We start from the raw sequence: 22,547 nt of genomic DNA, 5'->3' as shown, positions 1-22,547 counted from the left end.
ATTTGTTTTTCATAATCTTAAATTCTTAGTTCTCATGAAATTTCTCAAGTTTAGTCAACGTATATGCATTTTTTTTCATCATTATCACAAACCTTCCTCCTTAAAAAAAGAATCAATGTTTTTACTCTTTATCATAATCTTTCTAATATAAATTTATCACCTCTCACGTGTTTAGAAAAAGATAAAATCTATATTCACAAATCACAATTATCACATTGTAAAACATAACAAAACCCATACCACTTTAATTAAATAAGCAATACATTATAAATTTAAAACTTAAAAAAATTTACCATAGGCAGAAAAATACAAAATCCCTAAATTTCATAATTAAGGGTTATACTAATTTAGAAAAAATTATAATTAGGTTCATTCCAATTTCATAAAAGAATCCCTAAAATCATAATTAGGTTTATACTATTTTGGGATAAACATCCTAAGAAGAATCATAAATCTAACATACATAAATAATTATATGTGAGAGATCATGCAAAAATGTATATTTGAATTTCAATCTATGTGTTCTCCAATCTCGATTTTCTAATCTATCTCTTGATATTTTTTTTCTCCTCACACACTTTCATAATAACTTACATGGTAGAAAAATCTTATAACAAAAACAAAACCTTAATCTTTTTATAAATTAATGTTTTCATAAAAATTTTTATTTTATTTATTATTATTTTTCATAATATAAATAATATATAATTATAATTTAAAAAATATATAAATATATATAAAAAAATTCCAAAATTTTTGGAACCGCGTGTCACTGTAAAGTTTCGCTGCTGTTCACGCAGATTCATTCAATATTATTGGCTTAAAATAGTTAAATAATATTAGTAGAAATATTTATTTATTGTATAATATATGATCAAATATAAGTAGTCTAATTATATCATAAATACCTTTTTAATACCATATATTAACACAATACAATACATGATTAATCTGGTTTAATAAGATTTATCATAAATGTAATTATTTTTTATTATCTTTTATTTTGTAACAAATTTCATATGATCCGAAAAGTTATAAATACACGTGTTATACAATAGAGTACAATCACTTACTCATTACTCACCTCACCTATATATTCATAGAGATCCAAAATTCTTCTTATCAACTTTAGCGTCACAATATTTTGCATAAGAAATTTTCTTTTTGGACAATGAATGTTTGGATTATGGTTATTAAGAACATTCAAACAACCACTTAAATTTTGTTATCTGTTCAAAGATACACGTTCAAGATTTTTTTTTCTAAGTATATACATAACTAATTTATTAGTGTTTCAAATGTTTAATTGTTATAATCACTACCTTTCTATAACATAGCTTCAATATAATACAAAGTAAATAATATATTTAATTGTTTATTTTCATAAAATAAACAAATCATATATATATATATATATATTTATATACATTTATCTATTTATGAAAAAATTATAAGAGTATAATAAAAAAAATATGGATATACACACGAGCCGATTATGTCTCTTTGCAGGTTTCAATAAACTTGATTCTAATTTTTATATTTTGATGTGATTTTCATCCTCTCCACTACCTCACTACCTGTAATGGTAGCACGATCACATTAAAAAAAACAAATATAATACAAATTTTATATATTTAAACATTTAATGATTAAAACCAAAGTTGAACAAAACACATTTTTTTTTCAATAAATAACACCGTAACATATTCATTAATATTAAATTTTTGAAAATATGTAAACGAGGACAAATAAAATTATAAAAGTATTTTTTGCTTAACAAATTATAAAGATCTAATTTAAAAATTTAATTAGATGAGAATTTTTTTTTTATAAACAAGTGTAAACTTGTTTTATACTATTATCGAATCAGAAATTTTCATTTATAATATATTTACTACTTTTTATAAAATGTATTTAAAAGTCAAATAATCATTTGTTCTGTTCCTGTGAAATGATTTTAAGATGTAGGGTTTTGCCTTTAAACCCTAATGAGATTACATTGATATACAGATCAATTTAGTAGTTGAACCCATTCTTGTTTTCACAAACAGTGTTGGTTCAATTTGAACATGCCGCAAAATCAAAGGCGCATGTGAAACGCTATTAATCGAGGAATCCATAGATAAACGCCGCCATAGCCGCACCACACGTACCCTACTTCTCCACTGGTAGTAGCAATGGTGAAGGGTGAAGATGCTGTGCTTCGCAAGAAGAACAAAAAGCTTCGAAAGAAGAACAATAACAGTTCTTCCTCAGTCTCTGCCAAGGTCGCCGCCGTTATCGCCGCCAAGAAGCGCCGTAAGGCCGGCAAACGCCGCATGTGCCAGGTACAAAACCTACCACTTCTTTCTCTTCTCTAAAATGTTTATTTATTTAAGTTTTGGTTTTGGGGGTTTAGTGTCGTGTTTTTTGTTTGATCTATTCATTTACTCTGTATCGTTCTCATTAGAAAAATATCTTTATTCCCTCTCTTTATTTCCGCTGCCGTGTTCACATTTTCCTCATTTTTGGTTAATCTCTTTTGAACTGTCTGGTTTTATATGATTGCAATGCTTTCCTTGGTTGTGGTTATGTGTTTTATGGAAACATGTCAACTATGGTTTATGATGATTTTATTGGTTCGGTCTTAGTTTAACACTTTATGTTTAACGTAAGGTATGTTAGCGCGAGCACGGGCGCATTTGGAGTGTTATGGTTTGGAAAGTTTGAAATGCGGATGAATTCAAATTTCACCTGAGAATACCAAAATCAGAATCTACATGCATGACATACATGACATTGACCATAATTCATGTTATGTCTGAGGGACCGTTTAAGTTAAAAATCTGACTTTGTAGAAGTTAAACTAGAAAACTTCTACAGATTAACTTATATATGAATAAGAAAACAATGATGCTCTACTGTAGATTGTACCCTTACAGCCCCTTATCATCACCCACCATTTTTGGAAGATGAAGTACAATTTTTTTTCAGTTACTGTTGGTGCAATGGTTGAAAATTTCTTATTCTCCCTGATTTTAATGGACAACTTAGCATATTAGATTGAGTAAGTAACATTGGCAATTATAACTGTATTTATTGTGATTTCTTCTTGACTTAAGTAAAATGAGATTAAACCTGATTTTTTGATGATATTAAAGGGGATGTGTTTTAGTCTACCTACACCGGAGGATCCATTCAATGATCGAGGTGGGAAAGAGGAATTCAAAACAAAGGGTCCTAAAAAGAAAACACATTCAAAATCAAAACCAATAGATGAGATGGTTAACGAGAAGAGTGCAGATGGAAAGAAAGGTGCAGTTCCTGGGAGGAATATTGATCAAGAATTGCTTGATTTCCAAAGGAAAAAGGAGTTTGTCAAAGCCAACAATGATCTGGGTCAGAAACATATCATTAACTCAGAAAAGAAAAAATTTAAGGCGACTGAGACAGCTCATCATCCCAGCACCGAAAGGCATGATTGTGACATTTCAGAGTTCCCTTCTAAGTTTGTCTTCTGGTGTCTAAGTTCAATTGAAAATGCATTGCGACGTGGTGATGCCTACACTGATGGAGAGGGTAATTCGTTCTTTCTGAATCCATGGGGATTAGAGTTTTTAAAGTGTTATTCTACTGGAAAAGATCTGATGGAGACTAGTGGGACCTCTGCTACGACTGAGCAAATTGCGTGGATGGTTTCTAGTGCAGCTGATACATTTAGCAGAAATGAGAAAGAAGACTTGTCCTTTTCTGGACCTTTTCTTTTATTCCTTGTACCTTCTCAAGAAAAAGCTGTCCAGGTTAGTTAAATTCCATTCTCATGCTTAAAATTTTCTTGCTTATCTTTTTGGTTTTGCTCTCCTTAGATAAAAATCATTACTTACACATACACATGACTAGCTTGTCTTCACTCCTCCCCGATTTATTCTGAAAACAAATTGAGTCATGGGACCCTAGATGTCATTTTTGTCTTTAAATTCGATATTATATTCTGTGTTGTTTAAATTTGGCACTTGACCTTGTTTTCAGAGATTTACGTTTTTATTCTTTTAAATTTACGGTTATATATTGAGTGATATTGGATTTCACTTTCCTATAAACAACTAAATTTTCTATAATGAAAATGGTTGATGCACTTGGTCATCACAGTTTACAACATGACCTTTTTGTTGTCTATTTAATAAAAGTGAAGAGAGTTTCACTAATTTGCTTCATTGCTTGATCCTGGTGGGCTAAAGGCCTTTGTTGTTGTTGTTGCTATTTTATTCATTTCCTGTTACTGTGGACCTTTACAAACTATTGATCTGTCCTTTATAGCTTGTATTCTAAGATTAACAAAATGATGCATAGGTTCGGACAGTTTGCAAGCCTTTGAAATCTGTTGGAATACATACAGTGAGTATTCATCCAGGTGCTTCCTTAGATCATCAAATTCAAGGGTAATTGTTGAAACTTCAATATTTTCATTGCATAAAATATTATGTGGGTGTGATGAAAAGGCATGCTATACTTCGTAAATAGGGAATCTTCTGTATTGGTCATTTTTTGTTTTTAAGGCATGCTCCTCATTTATTCAAGTTTATTGGTAAGTAAGTCATTTGATATTTTGTAAAATTTCTACAGTGTTTTCAGAATAATTTTAAGTCTACTACCTGCCTCTCTAACATGTGATTGGCTCAATAACTTAACTACTTTGAATTACTGCAGTTCAAATTAATTAATTTACTTTTGAAAGATCCTTTGATTTGCAAGCGACATTACATGGAGAAACATGTCTCTGTTTGTGGAATAAATAGGCAGTTGTAAGGAGATACAGGAAAAGATAATTGTTTGAACAAACAAAGGGCATTTGCATATATATAAGTTTTAAATGTTTTCTTAGCCTGTTATGGTATCCATCTCATTGTTATTTGTATTGTTTTCAACAGTATGAAAACTTGCGAGCCTGAGTTTCTTGTTTCTACTCCGGAGAGGCTTTTGGAGCTTGTTTCTGTGAAGGCGATTGATATTTCTGGTATTTCCATGCTGGTAAGTTTTCTTTCTAGTGTTCCATTTGTCTAAGTCCACTTCTGTTAAACATTATGACATGCAAGTTGAGAATGATAGATATCTACTCACCAGCATAAGGGGGAGTGTTGTTAGTAGGATATTAAGTGTACTACTAGAAGCCGCTAGAATCTCTTTGAAGCTGTTAGAATATTCTAGAGTATCTCTGTAATTATTATTACTATAGGGTTAGAGTTCTCTACATAAAAAGGTTGATGTACTATTTCAATTTAATCAATTGAATAAAAATCTTCTTTCTTTCATATTATTCCTTTCAAGTCCTTTGAACCATCCATACCAACAACACCTCCCTCACTTGTTTTGTCTAGTCCTCAAAACACACCCATGCAAACACACCAAATACAACATTCAATCCACCATATAGGCTCTGATTGGTCCCACTTGGTTAGTTGTCGTGCCAACTGAATAGTCAAACTTCTAGCTCAAAACTCATGGACTCACTTCCATGTCCTACTTGGCCACCATCCCATATGTCAAATGGGTATTTTGCAACAAAGAAAACTTTGATTGCTTCATAAGTGTAAAGTCTGGCCGAGGGGTTTCATTGGCAGTTTGGTCATGATTACACTGAGACATCTACTCCTGCTATGAAATTCATGAGTGTGTCTCATACTTTATCTCATGGCTTCAAAATGTATTTTAAATTTTAATCTGTGTTGCTTTCATCTAGTCTATAGGATATATTGTTTTAATCAAAAGAAAGAATGATGTTGAGACATGGTTAATTTTACTGAAGTTATGTCCACAGTTGTGCTTACTCATTATTACTTTAGCAGAATTCATATATTTGGGAATTGAGTAGGAAATTGTAAGCATCTTTTGGTATGAAAATTAATGTATTACTGTATGTGCTGGCATACATGTTTCTACAAATAAAGTAATCCGTAAAAAGGGGTACCTTAGTTCCTATCATCTCTTAATATAATTTATTTTATTTATCATGGTTCATTAATTACTGTTTTCATATTAATAGGTTATCGATGGGCTTAATGCAATGTGTAATGCTGGCCACGCTGATGCATTAAAATCCATTAAGAAGTGTATTTCTGGCAATCCCCATATGGTGATTTTCAATGATTGCCTCAGCGGCATATCTGTTCCAGTGGTTCCGTATCTTCTGACTGGATCAATCTGCCGACTCTCTCTCAATAATTCAATTACCAGCCTAAGTTCAAGCATTATCCAGTCTGCTACAGTGTGTACATCAGAAGAAGATATAGTTATTAAGGTAAGTTTATTGGTATGCTGTGGATTAGTACTTAGTACCAGGGACTTTTTACAAAGGGAAATTTAACAGTACAATGATATATAATATAACAACTTACATATTTTTGCATCTCCTCTATCGGATGACAGGATCAAATTATATTTGGCTTAAAACAGGATATATTTTATTTTTCTATGAGGCTACAGTTGCATTACATGAATAGTTTATCTATGCATCAATGTTGACCTCATGGACTCCATGAAACTATTTGTTATGTAATTATTACTCTGTTTTGATAATCTACAAGCCTCACTATAGTATCCTTTCTAGATGTATAAACTTATCATGTACTAGTGTTTACTTATGACCGTGCCCATTCTTTTCTAGTCTGTTTGGTTAAGAAATTCAGATTTATTTTCCTGAAAATGTATAACTGAGAATTTGAAGGCATGTAAATTCCTTGGAAATACCTCTCATTCTTGCCTACATGCATTGGCATGTCAATCCACCTATTGCAGTGCAAATTCTTAACCAAACAGGCTCTTGATTAGTTTTATGGAAGCTTGTTTCAAAACTCTAGTTGATTTGTCATGAATCATGATATTTTCAACTGACTGAAAATGAAGATCTAAGTAAAATTTTAGATTGCCAAGTCGCACCAAATAAATGAATCAAATGTGAATATATTAATTAAAATTTAAAACACACCTGGGTTGGAACTTTTCTCCAATTTGATGTGTAAATTGCAATCTTTTAGGATAGGGAAAACGACTTAATTGAGCCATTATGATTTTCAAATATGTAAATCAACTAATTTAGTCATGTAGTGCTTTCTTTGATATTTTGGTTTATTGGGCTATTCACTAAATGGCTTTGTTCCATGAGAGACCCTTTAAAGAAGAGGAAATAGAGAGGGCTACTTGGAGTATGTATACCAAAAAACTATGACCTTTTGTATTTTATAGGGTGGTTAGGATATTATTACAACTTATCTTTTGGCAATGTTTAATGAATTCCATAAAAGTGGAATATTTGGTGTTAATATCAACTAAACTTATTACCTAGTCTTTTTGGTTCCTCAATATAGTGTTGTTTTAATTGTGTATTTTAACAACATAAGCAAATTCCTTATTAAGCAAAACTCAATAATGACCAATGTGTATATGCCCTGTTAGTGGCGATACATATTTCCCGATTGACGGTGGATCAAATCATATCTTTAACAATAGCCATGTGATTGACTTTTGGTTTACGTTGGGAACAATCTGCCATGTGCATTGCGTTAGATGACTAAGAACAACTTCAAATCTTTATAGGATAGGCTCAAATCCATGATTTTGGTACGATGTTAAGAAGTGAACTTTAAACCTAACTTAACCCCACAAAACCTACTTCTAAGGTGACGTTTGCATCTTCTTATATACTATAAACTTTTCTTATCTCTAGTTGATGTGGAAGCTCTAACACTTCTACTTGAGACTGAGACTTTGAAATATATGAGTAGTGGACAACAATACCACTCTCCTTCTCTTCTATTTATAATGAAGCAAGTACATATGAAAAGACTACTCTAAGATACTAGGCATGATTAGATGCAGCAATAGATATGGCAGTAGTGGGTTTCCCACACTCAACACCCTATACATAGGGTTAATGATACAATAGATAATAATTCTAACACTCCCCCTCAAGCTGGAGCATACAAATTGTATGAACCAAGCTTGGAACAAATGAACTCAATCCGAGGTCCCCTTAATGACTTGGTCAACACATCTGCAAGTTGGTCATTTGACCCAACGAACTCAGTACAAATTTCCTTGGTCATCAATTTTTCTCGAACAAAGTGGCAGTCAATTTCTATGTGTTTAGTTCTCTCATGAAACACTGGATTTGATGCAATGTGGAGAGCAGCCTGGTTGTCACAGTACATCTTCATGGTCTGAATTTCACAGAAGTTAAGCTCTCGAAGAAATTGCTTTACCCATATAAGTTCACACGTGAGAGACGCCATTGCCCGATATTCAGCTTCAGCGGTGGATCGAGCCACTACATTTTGCTTCTTACTTTTCCAAGAGATAACATTTCCTCCAAGGAAGACACAATATCCCGTAGTAGAGCGTCTGTCAATAGGAGAACCTGCCAAATCAGCATCACAGTACCCCGAGATTTGAACATTTCCTTTATCTTCATATAGCAAACCTTGTCCTGGAGCCTTCTTGAGGTACCTTAAAATACGGATGATGGCATTCCAATGTCCAATACATGGAGTCTGCATAAACTGGCTAACAATTCCAACTGCGAAAGATAGATCAGGCCTCGTAATAGTGAGATAAATTAACTTTCCAACGAGCCTCCTATATCTCTCTGGATCGGAGAATAATTCGCCTTCTTTTGTTGTTAACTTCTGATTTGGGTCCATAGGACTCTCTACTGGTCTGCAGTCAATCATACCTGTTTCTTGTAATATATCAAGAGCATATTTCCTTTGAGAGATTACAACTCCATCTTTTGACTGAGCTACTTCAATGCCCAAGAAGTATTTAAGGCTTCCGAGATCCTTGGTTTGAAAATGTTTACCCAAGTGCTCCTTCAGTTGAGATATTCCAGTAGTATCATTTCCTGTAATAACAATATCATCAACATATACTATTAGGTAGACACATTTCCCAGGAGAGGTATGTTTGTAAAAGACTGAGTGGTGATTGTTTGAGGCCATATAAAGATCGATGCAATTTGCATACCATACCAGACTCCCCCTGAGCAACAAACCCAGGAGGTTGCTCCATGTAAACTTCCTCCTCAAGATCACCATGAAGGAAGGCATTTTTGATATCCAATTGATGAAGCGGCTAGTGACGAATTGCTGCCATTGCAAAGAAGAGGCGAATAGTAGTCATCTTGGCCACGAGAGAGAAGGTGTCACAATAGTCAAGGCCATAAACCTGAGTGTACCCTTTTGCAACCAATCGGGCTTTGAGTCGATCAACCTGACCATCGAGGCCAACTTTAATTGCATACACCCATCGACAACCAACAACCTTCTTGCCCGAAGGGAGGGGCACGAGCTCCCAAGTATGATTGCTTTCAAGAGCCTGCATCTCTGCAATCATGGCTTGTCGCCATCCAGGATGATCAAGTGCTTCAGTCACATTTTTGGGAATAACAACAGAAGACACTGAGGATAAAAGTGAACAATAGGAAGGAGATAATCGGTGATAGCTAAGAAAATTATAAATAGGATGTGAATTTTGAGAGGAACGAGTACCTTTTCTGAGAGCAATGGGCCAACTTGAATCACCTTCACCAGGAGTCGTGGGATCAAGAGACAAGGGAGAAGAATCTGAAGTAGGGGATTCACCATGTTCTTGAACAACTGGACTAGTCGTCGGCGTCCTGTTTGGAGAGAATCAATAGGTGGAGATGATGGCTCAGGAGGACTTTGGTCGAGACTTGGAGTGACAGGGACATTGGAAATATTGTACTCAACCACGGGAATAGGAAGGACTTGCTGTATGACATGGACATCTTGAACAGATGGAGAGAAGTAAGGGGTCTGTTCAAAAAATGTAACATTGGCATACATGTAATATTTCTTGGTTCTAGGAGAGTAACATCGATACCCTTTTTGAAGACGTGAGTAGCCCAAGAAAACACATTTGAGAGAGCGAGCAGAAAGCTTGTCTAACCCGGGAGACATGTCATGAACAAAACATACACAACCAAATACTCTAGGAGAAGTGTGAAAGAGAGGATTTTCTGGAAACAGAATGGAGAAAGGGACCTTATGATTAAGAGAGGAAGATGGCATCCGATTAATAAGAAAACCTGCAGTTAAGATGGCATCTAACCAGTGATGGACAGGAACGTTGGCAGTAAGCAAAAGGGTACGAGCAGTTTCAACTAAGTGTCTATTTTTTCTTTTTGCTATACCATTTTGTTGTGGCGTATGAGGACAAGTAGACTGGTGCAGGATACCATGGGAACTCAAAACATTAGAAAGAGTAGACGAAAAGTACTCTTTGGCATTGTCACTTCTTAAGATTTTAATTACTTGACCAAATTGATTCTTGATTTCATTCAAAAAGGATGTGAAGAGGGATAATAATTCAGAACGATCTTTCATAAGATAAACCCAAGTACATCTCGAATATTCATCAATGAAAGTAACAAAATACCTAAAGCCAAAAGATGAGACACAAGTAGGTTCCTAGATATTGGAATGGATGACAGAAAAACTAGAAGTACACTTTGATTGAGACCTTTTAGGAAAGGTAGATCTAACATGTTTTCCTAGTTGACATGACTCATATTCTAAAGTCTGGAGACTACTAAGTTCAGGAAACATTTTCTTTAACTTGGACAGGTGAGGGTGACCAAGCCGATCATGTAACATTTTAGGATTGGGAGCTGCAACACATGACACCCGTGGACGAGATCCAAAATGGTATAATCCGCCCGCTTCATATCCTTCTCCAATCTGTCTCCTCGAGCCACGCTCCTGTATAACAAAAAATTTGTTATCGAAGGTTACAGAGCAATTCAATGTTTTGGTTAACTGACTTAAGGAAATTAAATTGAAAGGACAATTAGGGACAAAAAGGACATATTTTAGATTTAAGGACGAAGATAAGTTGGCTTGACCGACTCCCTTTGAGGATGTTTTAGAACCATTCGCAAGGGTTATAAAATAAGATTTTTCTTGGAATGAAATGGTTGAAACAAGGAGGTATTACCAGAAATGTGGTCAGAAGCACCAGAGTCAATTTCCCACGAATTGTGACCTTCCATGGAGCTTGGAGCTTGAGATGATTGTGCTAAGCTGTTGGATTTGAGGCATAGGTACTCTTGATACTCGTCCTCAGTGAACTTGGAGTCAGTAGTCTCTGCCTGGGAGACATTGGCTGTTTTGGCAGGAAATCCATGTAAAGTGTAGCAGTTTTCTTGGGTATGACCCATCCTTTTACAATACGTACACTGAGGACGCCCACGACCTCCACGTCCACCTCCTCTAGTTTCACGACCTCCTCTTCCTCGGGTGGCGACCATGACAGATGGTTCCATTATAGCAAGAGTTTCTGGAGTTTGAAGAGCTGGAACACGTATCATGCGGGAGATCAAAGTTTCCATGGAAGGAACCTCATGAGAGGTCAAAAGCTGATCTCGGATATGATTAAAGTTTGGGTGTATAGCGCGGAGGATCATTACCATATAGTACTTGTCAAGCTTTTTCTTCATTTCATCTAGATAATCGACTTCCAAGAACATTCGAAGTTCTTCCACAGCAGCTTGAGCGTCATTCATGAATGAAATCATATCATGGTTAGTCATTTTCATAGATGCCAACTTGTTCGCCGAATCATAGAGATGCTGAATATCATTTGCATAGATATTCTGAGTTCGCTTCCAAAATGAGTGGCAAGTTTTGAAGGCCCGTAGGGACATCAAAAGTCGTGGTTCCACCGACTGCCACAATAGAGCACATAGTTGGAAATCTGCTTGTTTCCACTGTTCAGCCTTTTCAGAAGGAATGTGGCTGCCATCTTTCTCAAGGTGGTCGTGATGTCCTTGACCGAGAAACCACATCTCGACGGCAGCGGACCAAGATAAGTAATTTTGGCCATTTAGTTTCTCGGATGTAATGCAGGGACTTCCGGAGAATGAAATAGCACTCCCAGTACCTCCAGTGGCCATGATATGATCAAGAGAATAAACAAAAACAGAGAGGATCTCGGAAAACAGTGAAACAGTGATGATTCTCGAATTCGAAAGTGACGATTTCCACAAGGGGTGCTACTAGACTTCACCGGAACAGAGGTTTGAGGGTCAAAACGGGTAGAGGAAGCTCCGACGATGGCGACGGAGGTGGCGCGGCGACGAACCGGCGACTGGAAGGTGGCGTGTGAGCGTCACGCGCCTGACTGGAGCGAACAGAGATGACGCGCGTGGAGGCGCGTGGCGACGGCACTGCCTGCGACACCGGCGGGGTTGGCTGTCGCGCGGAGAGGCGGTGGTTTTCGGACGGAACTGTATCGGTGGACGGCGGACGGCGGCGGTCAGCGGTGGAGGACTGCAGACAGTGGCAGACAGTGTTGAAATGTTGTTTGACAGTGTTGGGTAGTTCAGAAACGAGGTTAAACAACTTGGACAGCCGCGGACAGCGGCGGTGACTAACGGCGATTAACCGCCGACCAGATGAGACAGAAACCAGAGCGGGATCAACCCGCTCTGATACCAACTTGAGACTGAGACTTTGAAATATATGAGTAGTGGACAACAGTACCACTCTCCTTCTCTTCTATTTATAATGAAGCAAGTACATATGAAAAGACTACTCTAAGATACTAGGCATGATTAGATGCAGCAGTAGATATGGCAGTAATGGGTTTCCCACACTCAACACCAATACATAGGGTTAATTATACAATAGGTAATAATTCTAACACTTCTATTTTCACTTTTGGTATTTTTGGTCTCAGCACGTACGTTGAATGTGAATGTGGTCATCTTGATGGTGAGACCATAACCAGGTTGAAGCTAATTGAGATGATAACCAGGCTAAAAGGTTGTCAAGAACGATAACCAAAATGAAGGTTGTCGAGAAAGATAACCACGATGAAGATTGTCGAGATGATAACCACTATGAAGGTGGTCGAGATGATAACCACTATGAAGGTGGTCAAAATGATAACTATGTTGAAGGTGGTCGAGACGACCACATTCACACTTAAGATATGTGATCAGAAGCACCTGAATCAATTACCCATGAATTTTGACCCTTCACGATTGAGAAACGCAAGCAGGTGATGTGCTTGGACTTTGAGAAGTTTGTGCCAAGCTATTAGACTTCAACCGTAGATACACTTGGTATTCATTCTAAATGAACTTGGAGTCAACATTTTCAGCCTTTAAGACATTGGCAATTTTGGAAGAAAACCATGTAAGGAATAAGAGTTCTCCTGAGTGTGACCCATTCTTTTACAGTAGGTGCATTGAGGACGCCCTTGACCTCCACGTCCTCCTCCTCTAGTGCTACTCCTTGATTGACGACCATGACAAATGGTTCCACTAAGCAAGAACTTCCTGAGTTTGAGGTACTGGGACATGAATCAAGTGTGTGATCAAGGCATCCATGGAAGTGACCTCACGAGAGGTTAGAAGATGATGTTTGATATGACTAAAGTCTGGATGTACGACGTGAAGGATAATCACCATAATACTTGTCAAGTTTCTTCTTCATTTCATCTAAAGAGTCGACTTCTAAGAACATCCTCAGTTCTTCCACAGCTGATTGAGCTTCATTCATGAAGGTGACCATATCATGATTGGTCATTTTTAAAGATGCAAGCTTGTTTACCGAATCATAGAGGAGTTGGATATCATTGGCATAGATGTTTTGAGCTCTCTTCCAAAAGGAGTGACATGTTTTGAAGGCTTTGAGGGACAACAAAAGTCTTGGTTCCATTGATTGCCACAACAGAACACATAGTTGGAAATATGTCTGTTTTCATTGTTCAACTTTTTCAGTAGGTACATGCCTTCCATCTTTCTGAAGGTAGTCGTGATGGCCTTAACCAAGAAATCACATTTCGACTACAGCGGACCAAGAGAGATAATTTTGGCCATTTAGTTTCTTGGAGGTAATGCAAGGGCTTCCAAAGAATGAAATAGGATTTCTAGTGGCCATTATTTGACGAAAACAAGAAACTGGCGAGAATGTGTGAAAACGGCAAAAAAAAAAACGAAAGCCCTAGGGGGTTTTTCACAAGGGGTGACTTCAAACCACGTTGGAACGGAACTTTGACTGTCAAAATGGAGACAACAACGTTCGGCGAGATAGGCCTCTGACACTAGCGGTGTTGTGCGTCGTTTGGAGAGACGATCTAGATCCAGTGGTCAGTTGTCGAAATTGGGACGATGGCCGGTGGCGGACAATTGTCGGCAAAATGTGGTTTCTTGGCCAAGGACACCATGATCACCTTGAGAAAGATGGAAGCCTTGTGTCTGCTGAAAAAGCTGAGCAATGGAAACAAGCATATTTCTAGTTGTGTGCCCTGTAGTGGCAATTTGTGGAACCAAGGCTTCTGATTTCCTCTAGAGCTTTCAAAACATGTCACTCCTTTTGGAAGTAAGCTCAAACCATCTATGCCAACGATATCCAACGCCTCTATGATTTTGCAAACAGGCTAGCATCTCTTAAAGTCTCTTAAAATGACAAACCATGATATGGTGTCCTTCATAGCTGAAGCCCAATCAATTGCGGAAAAACTGAAGATGTTCATTGAGGTCAAGTCTTTGGACGATGTCATGAACAAACTTGACGAATATTATATGGTGATGATCCTTTGTGCTCTACATCTAGACTTCTATCATATCAGAGATCAACTTTTGACAAGTCATGAGGTCTCTTCCGTGGATACCTTGACCGCTCACCTTCTTTGTGTCCCAGTTCCTCAGACTCAGAAAGCTCATGATCTAGTGGAACCATCTGTCATTGTTGCCACGTGAGGAAGAGGAGGAAGAGGAGGACGTGGAACTAGAGGCAGCGGACATGGAGGTCGCGGGCGTCCTCAATGCACGTATTGTAAAAGGATGGGTCACACCCAAGAAAACAATTACTCCTTACATGGTTTTCCTTCGAAAACAACCAATGTTTCTAAGGCTGAAATTGTCGAATCCAAGTTAATTGAGGATGAATATCAAGAGTATCTACTACTCAAGTCTAACATCTTTGCACAATCATCTGAAACACCAAGTGCATCAACAACTTGCGTCTCTCAATCCATGGAAGGTCAAAATTCATGAATAATTGACTCAGGTGCTTGTGATCACATATCTGGTAATGCCTCTTTGTTCTCAACCTTTTCCTTTCAAGAAAAAACATCATTTCATAACCCTAGCAAATGGCTTTAAAACTTCCTCAAAGGGAGTCAATCAATTCTCCCTGTCTTCCTCCCTGAATTTAAGTTTTGTCCCTTATTGTACTTTCATTTAATTTCTTTAAGCCAATTAAGCAAATCGTTAAATTGTTCAATAACCTTCAATAACAAATCTTTTGTTATATAGGAACTTGGTTCGGGGAGACAGACTGGAGAAGGATATGAAGCTGAAGGATTTTATACCATTTTGGATCTCATCCACATGTGTTCTGTGTTGCAACTCCTAGTCCTAAAATGTTTCGTGAATGACTTGGTCATCCTCATTTGGAAAAATTAAAAAAAAGTGTCTTGAACTTAGTGGTCTCCAGACCTTAGAATGTGAGCCATGTGAACTAGGAAAACATGTCATATCTACCTTTCCTAAAATGTCTCCATCATAGTGTAATTATAGTTTTCTATAATCTATTATGATATCTAGGGACCTAGTTGTGTCTCATCGTCTAGTTTTAGATATTTTGTTACGTTCATTGATGAATATTCGAGATGTTACCCATCTTCACATCTCTTTTGAATGAAATCAAGAATCAATTTGGTCAAGTAATCAAAACCTTAAGAAGTGAAAATGCCAAAGAGTACTTCTCATCCACATTTTTTGCATTTTTGGGTTCACATTGTATATTACACCAATCCACTTGTCCTCATACACCACATGAAAATGGTATAGCAAAAAGAAAAAATAGACACTTGGTTGAAACTGCTCGTACTCTTTTGCTTGATGCTCATCTTCTCGTCCATTGCTGGGGTATTGCATCTTAACTGCATGTTTTCTTTTTAATAGGATGCCGTCCTCCTCTCTCAATCATAAGGTTCATTTCTCCATTTTTTTCCAAATAATCCTCCATTTCACATTTCTCTTCGAGTTTTTGGTTGTGTATGTTTTGTTCATGACCTGTCTCCAAGGTTAGACAAGTTTTCTGCTCATAGTATCAAATGTGTCTTCTTGGCTGAGTCCTGCCTATTCTAGTGGTTGAGTCCAATATTTCCAATGTTTCTATTAATCCAAGTCTTGATCAGAATCCTCCTAAACCATCATCTCCACATATCAATACTCTCCAATAGGACCTCGATGCATAGTTCAGTTTTCCAAGAATATGGTGAATCCCCTACTTCAAATTCTTCTCCCTCGTCACTTTATACCACAACTTCTGGTGAAAGCGGATCAAGATGGTCCATTTCTCTCAGAAAAGGTACTCATTCCACTCGAAACCCATATCCCATTTATCATTTTCTTAGTTATCACAAATTGTTGCCTTCCTATTTCTCCCTTTTATCCTTAGTGTATTGTGTTGCTATTCCTAAAAGTGTGAATGAAGCACTTGATCATATTGGATGGTGACAAGCCATGATTGCAAAAATGTAGGCTCTTGACCACAGTAATACTTGGGAGCTCGGGCCCCTTCCATCAGGAGAAAGGTTGTTGGTTGTCGATTGGTATATGTTGGCTGTTAAAGTTGACCTAGATGGTTAAGTTGATTGGCTTAAAGCCTGATTAGTTGCAAAAGGGTACACTCAGGTTTATGCTCTTGATTATTGTGACACTTTCTCTCCTATGGCCAAAATAATTATTGTTGGCCTCTTCTTTGCAATGACAACAATTAGTCATTTGCCACTTCATCAATTGGATATAAAAAATGCCTTCCTCCATGGTGATCTTGAGAAAGAAGTTTACATGGAGCAACCTCCTGGGTTTGTTGTTCAAGGGAAGTTTGGTATGGTATGCAAATTGCATTGCTCTTTATATGGCCTCAAGCAATCACCACGTGCTTGGTTTGGAAAATTCATTGGTTCAAAAATTTGGGCTAAGACATAGTGAAACAAATCATTTAGTCTTTTACTATCATACATCTCTTGGGAAATGTGTTTATTTGTTAGTATATGTCGATGATATAATAATTACAGGGAATGATGCTACTCTACTGGAATATCTCATCTGAAGGAGTACTTGTGTAGACATTTTCAAACCAAGGCATCAAATACTTGGGCACTGAAGTAGCTCAGTCAAAAGAGGGAGTTGTAATCTCTCAAAGAAAGTATGCCCTTGATATATTATAAGAAACAAGTATGATTGATAGTAGATTAGTAGACAGTCCTATGGACACAAATCAAAAGTTAATGACAAAAGGTGAATTATTCTTCGATCCAGAGAGATATAGGAGGCTGGTTGGAAAACTAATTTATCTGACTAGTACAAGGCCTGATTTTTGTTTTGTAGTTTGAGTTGTTAGTTGGTTCAGGCAAGGTCTGTGTGTTGGCCATTGGAATGCTATCATTAACATTCTAAGGTACCTCAAAAAAGGCTTTCAAGCAAGGGTTGTTATATGAAGATAAAGGAAGCATTTAGGTCTCTAGATATTGTGCTGCAAGTTCGCCTATTGATAGACAATTTACTACTTCATATTGTGTTTTCCTTGGAGGAAACATTATTTCATGGAAAAGTAAGAAACATAATGTAGTGACCCGATCTATAGCTGAAGTTGAATATAGGGCAATGACATCACTTACTTGTGAACTTATATGGGTAAAGCAGTTCCTTCAAGAGGTTAACTTCTGTGACATCTAGACTATGAAGATGTATTGCGATAATCAAGCTGTTCTCCACATTACATCTGTGTTTCACGAGATAACTAAACATTTAGAAATTGATTGTCATTTTGTTCGTGAAAAGTTGTTGGTGAAATAAATATGTACTGAGTTTGTAGGATCAAATACCAACTCGCAGATGTGTTGACAAAGTCTTTAAGGAGACCTCAGATTGAATTTATTTGTTCCAAGCTTGGTACATACAATTTGTATGTTCCAGCTTGAGTGAGAGTGTTGGAATTATTATTAGGTATACTTATGTTTGTGTAGGCCTAAAGTAGGGAATTGTGTGTTGGGTTATCTCTAATTATTGTTCCTAGTTTTGTAACTAGCAGTCTAGGACGGTCTCTTGATCAATATAAATAGCAGAACATGAGAAGGGTCCTTTAAGCTCTCTAAACATATATTTTCTTTGTTTTAATCTTAAGTGATTCTAAGTCTATTCTAACATATACCATGTAGAATATGTTGCGGTGATTGTCTTTTCTGACCACCCAAGTAATTTTCTATTTATAATAATGAAGAATACTAGTTAAGGAACCTGATAATGTCTAATCATGGTTATAATCTCCACTTATCAGCTATACATATTTTCGTCTTTATAAAGATCAAATCATATCTTTAATATAGAATGGTTACAAAGATAAAATATGATTAAAATTTTGTGCATCAGATAAATTCAGAGCAGCACCTATTTAGGATTTGATAGAAACTTGTCTAATGTAGTTCAGTCATGTGAGAAGACGTCCATGAGTCCCAGTGAGAAAGTAGATTAGTCCAGTTGATGAATGGTGGAAGCCCAGAACTTGTAGAGCAATCGCTAAAAGTCCTTGTTCTAAATGGATTTAGAGATAATTGGGTATTGAATAGAACCCAATGGTATTTGATTCATATACACAACCTCACCCATTGGATAGGGATTGGTTATATTGTAATTTCTAGAAATTACAGGATGAGTTCAACATGTCTTGGCTTTGGTTTTTAAATGGTTAGGTTCTATTTGTTGGCTACTAGGCTTTGGTTGTACTTATTATCTATATGATGAAACTAAGAACTAGGTTTAAATGGATTTAACTTCATTAGAAAAATTCCTTGTTATTTTGTTAAGAAACTCCAATTGGTATCTGTTCATTGTCGTTCTATGTTCAAAATTGTCAAATAATAATATATTTTTCAGTAACTTGCATCTTGTTTCACACAATCGGATTTTCATATCTTCCATTTGTTAGTTTTATTTGTACAGATTCCTATGTCTGGTTTTATTTAATTCTTACAGACATTAGGCTTTGAAATTTTGTTTGCATGTAGTCAGTCATGCATTTGTTAAGATGAGTAATTTTTAAAGCACTCATGATGCAATTATCTTTAATTCTTGCAGAGCATGAAGACCCTGAAACAATTTCAGAACAGCAGTAATCAGAATTCTAACATGCTATATATTTTAAGGAAAGATGTCAAGTGCCATAAATTGCTCAAGATTCTCAAATCTAAGGGTTGTTCCATTTGTCTGGATTCTAATTCAGCAAGTTTGGATGATAGGTAAATCACCAAATTCTTTTTTCCATATTTTGAGCACCATTAATGCTACTGCTTCTATTTCTAGAAAGACAGATTTGTTCTAGTAGTTAACAATGGTCTGTGTTCAATAAGAATATTTGGTTCTTAGTAAGATTCTTACCATGGATGTATATGAAGGAATGTTGTTTAGCACTATAGTCTGAAACAAGGGTTAACGTAGGAGAATGGAGAAAAGTTTCACTAGTGAGCCCAAAGTGACTGGTGTGTCCTGAGCATAACGGAACAGGATAACTGGCAGCATGTGAATAATATAAAAGGGTCCTAGCAAGGAGATATCTAAATGCTTATATAGGCAGGGTATGTGAGGTTTTGGAGAGAGGAAGAGAACTTTGGTGTAAAATTCATGGCCATTAACATGGTTAAAGATCTCTTATTACAATGTCTAGGTACCTTTATATTTTGACATTTTTTTCGGTCTAAAATGCAGTATTACTGTGTTCTCCAGAGGATTTCCCTCTTGTTTGAAAGAGTTCCCTTATGTAAATGATTTTTGGTCCCTTTTATCAGAAAATGCTCAGTTATTTTTGGCATAACTGATTTTTTTGTTTGATAGGAGGAAGGTGAAGATTGTTGTTGGAGAAAGACTTTTCAGGCTATTATTTTTATTTAACTCTCAATAGGAGCTTATTGACTTGATTTTTTTATTTTTTAATACAGTGTGGATTCAGACAACAAAGAAGTGGTTTCTGCCATTGCTCTGGAGCATATCTCTACCACAGATATAGGGACATATGATATAGTAATCCTACCTAGTTTTGTACCCTCCATTGACACTTATGTGCATATTTTGACTAACATGGCTCGCCAAAGTGCCAAGGGTGTATTGTACAGTTTCTTAACTAAAAGAGATAGAGAACTTGCTTCACCCCTCATTACAGTTCTTGAACAATGTGGTCAGGAAGTCCCTCAGACCCTGCTGGATCTGCATCATTCATTAAAGATGGTTGAAGATTGAATGTAGAAGGTGTTTGAACATCATTTTCTTATGTTCATTCTGTCTCTGCGGCTTATAAGATCAAATTTCAGTTTCTTCTACTTTGTTGAAATTTAGGACCGAAGCTTTGAGTGAAAGAGGTGATAAGTGTCCTAAGTCTGGAATTTTTGTAAGATCAAATTTCGATTTCTTCTACTTTGTTGGAATTTAGATGGCAGCTTTGAGTGGAAGAGGTGATAGGTGTCCTAAGTTTGGAATTCGGACATCTTGCAGGACATGAAAAATCCCATTCAGAAAATTTATCTTTTATACAGTGGAATAATGGACAACAATATTGTCGACAGAGCTAAGCTTGGTACTTGATGAGACTGAAACTAACATGACTTTTTTTATTATTCAAGATTGTTTGATAGACCTTCAATGTAATTTTCAAGTTGTTAGAGAAAAATTTTGAAGTTTGACATTGGTATTTTGTTTCCCTTTCTTAACTATTAATCCCAAACAGGAGAAGATTTAATTTTAAAATGTTTCTTTTGCACTTTTTCCACTTCTCTATGCAAACTTCAGATTACCTGTGGTAGCTATGCTTATAAAACTTCACAGTTCTTTGTGTAATGTCTTCTATTGAGATTGCAGTTATAATTAAAATTAGAGTTACCTTTTGAAGTGAAACAACAATTATAATTAAAGTTCTAAAACTCACTTCTAATTTGTATGAGATTTGTTTTGGTGTTTAAGAATCTTTCAAATCATCTTGTCCGACTGTGATTAAAATATTGTTTTAGTAATTCATATAAGTGGAAACATGTGCACATGTACATTTTTGTACGGTAACAAAATAATTTTTTTATTAAAATAAAATATTATTAAATTATAACTTTTTATAAAAAAAAATAAAAAAAATAATTTTCATAAATTTATTAATAGATTTTTTAATTACAAATTGTTATTTTAATCTTAAAAAATGTTATTTTTAGAATAAAATGGTAAAAATTTGTGAGAAGTAAAAGTCTATTGTATTTTTTTTTAATTTTTGATTTTTTGTTTTTAATAATGTAAACTTTTAAAAATCTTGAATTATTTGTTAGGGAAAAGTGAATTATTTCAAATAAAATATTATTATTTTTTTTATAAAATCTATAAAAGTATTTTTTTTATAAATTTATTTTTTTAATTATAATTTGCTATTTTAATCTTAGAAAAAATGATTTTTAGAATAAAATGGTAAAACATTGTGGCAAGTAAAAATTTCCATTGTAATTTTTTTTAACTTTTAATTTTTAGTTTTTAATAATTTAAACAACTTTAAAAAAACTTGGGATTATTTGTGTTAGGAAAAAGTGAATTATTTCAAATTTTTTAATTGATGGAAGATTAGTAAATTTGTGTATATATATTATTAGATAAAGATACTCTTCAAATATACACAATTTTTTTTTTGAAATAACCCTATTTAACTGATATAATCATTTTATAATTATTTTTTAATAACTATTAACTTAAATTTATTTGTTTCTAAATTAAAATTATCTATCATTTTATTTTTTAAATGGCTATTCATTAAAATTTAACTTTCTTTTTGAGAATTAAATTAATCATCTATCACATGTGTTTAGTTTATTTTAAAAGACAATGTGTTTCTATCATCAGTTAAAAATTGAAGGATTTTGGTGTTCTAAAGAGAATCTGTACAAAAGAAAATTCTGACCTAGTTAAGAGAATTTTGAAAAAGAAAAAAGAAAAAGAAAATGATGGGGAATGCTACGTAGCTACACCACTCTTTCACCTGGGGAATTTGTTTTATCCTTAACTATTTGACCTTTTGGAACCTTCTTTTAATTAAATAGAAAAGATAAAGGGGGACGAGGAAAGGTAGATCAAACTGCAGAACCACCAACAAACAGCAGCTGCCAACTCCAGGGTGGTGAATAACCAAATGACAAGGGAAACAACAAATGAGCGAAGGGACTATGGAAAATGCTATCAAAGTGACGTCCTTAACAAAAATGTGCAGCGGGAAGAGTGAAGTGAAGCCATGCAGGATTGTATAGGCAGCTGTACCAGAAGGAGGTTTTGCGTAAAGAGAGAAGACACTGTAAACAGAGGCACTGATAGTATTATGTTTTGGTGATGTTTTTTAGTTTGATGCTGGAGCAATGGTATGACCATATGGATTGAGATTTTAAATTGTTACAATTTGGTTGTTGAGTATATGTTTTGGTTGAAGGTGATATGATGAGTGTTGTAAAAATGTTAATAGATATAT

General features: G+C 35.4%; 1 protein-coding gene across 1 annotated transcript; it reads left to right on the top strand.

Annotated features, from left to right (window-relative positions):
• Positions 1-1,954: 1,954 nt before the first annotated feature.
• LOC114191716 (P-loop containing nucleoside triphosphate hydrolases superfamily protein) lies at positions 1,955-20,819 on the top strand. Its single transcript, XM_028081075.2, has 7 exons — positions 1,955-2,327; positions 3,141-3,779; positions 4,330-4,418; positions 4,908-5,007; positions 6,020-6,274; positions 19,148-19,308; positions 20,005-20,819. Exons 1-7 carry the CDS (start codon positions 2,178-2,180, stop codon positions 20,300-20,302), a joined length of 1,692 nt encoding a protein of 563 aa, XP_027936876.1. The 5' UTR covers positions 1,955-2,177; the 3' UTR covers positions 20,303-20,819.
• The last annotated feature ends 1,728 nt before the right edge of the window (positions 20,820-22,547 follow it).

The sequence above is a fragment of the Vigna unguiculata genome, chromosome 7 (assembly GCF_037176805.1).
Source record: "Vigna unguiculata cultivar grain cowpea cultivar isolate G323 ecotype 2 chromosome 7, ASM3717680v1, whole genome shotgun sequence".
In the NCBI taxonomy this organism is placed as follows: Eukaryota; Viridiplantae; Streptophyta; class Magnoliopsida; order Fabales; family Fabaceae; genus Vigna; species Vigna unguiculata.
The sequence above is the reverse complement of the archived record's forward strand: the minus strand, read 5'-3'. Positions and strand labels throughout refer to the sequence as shown.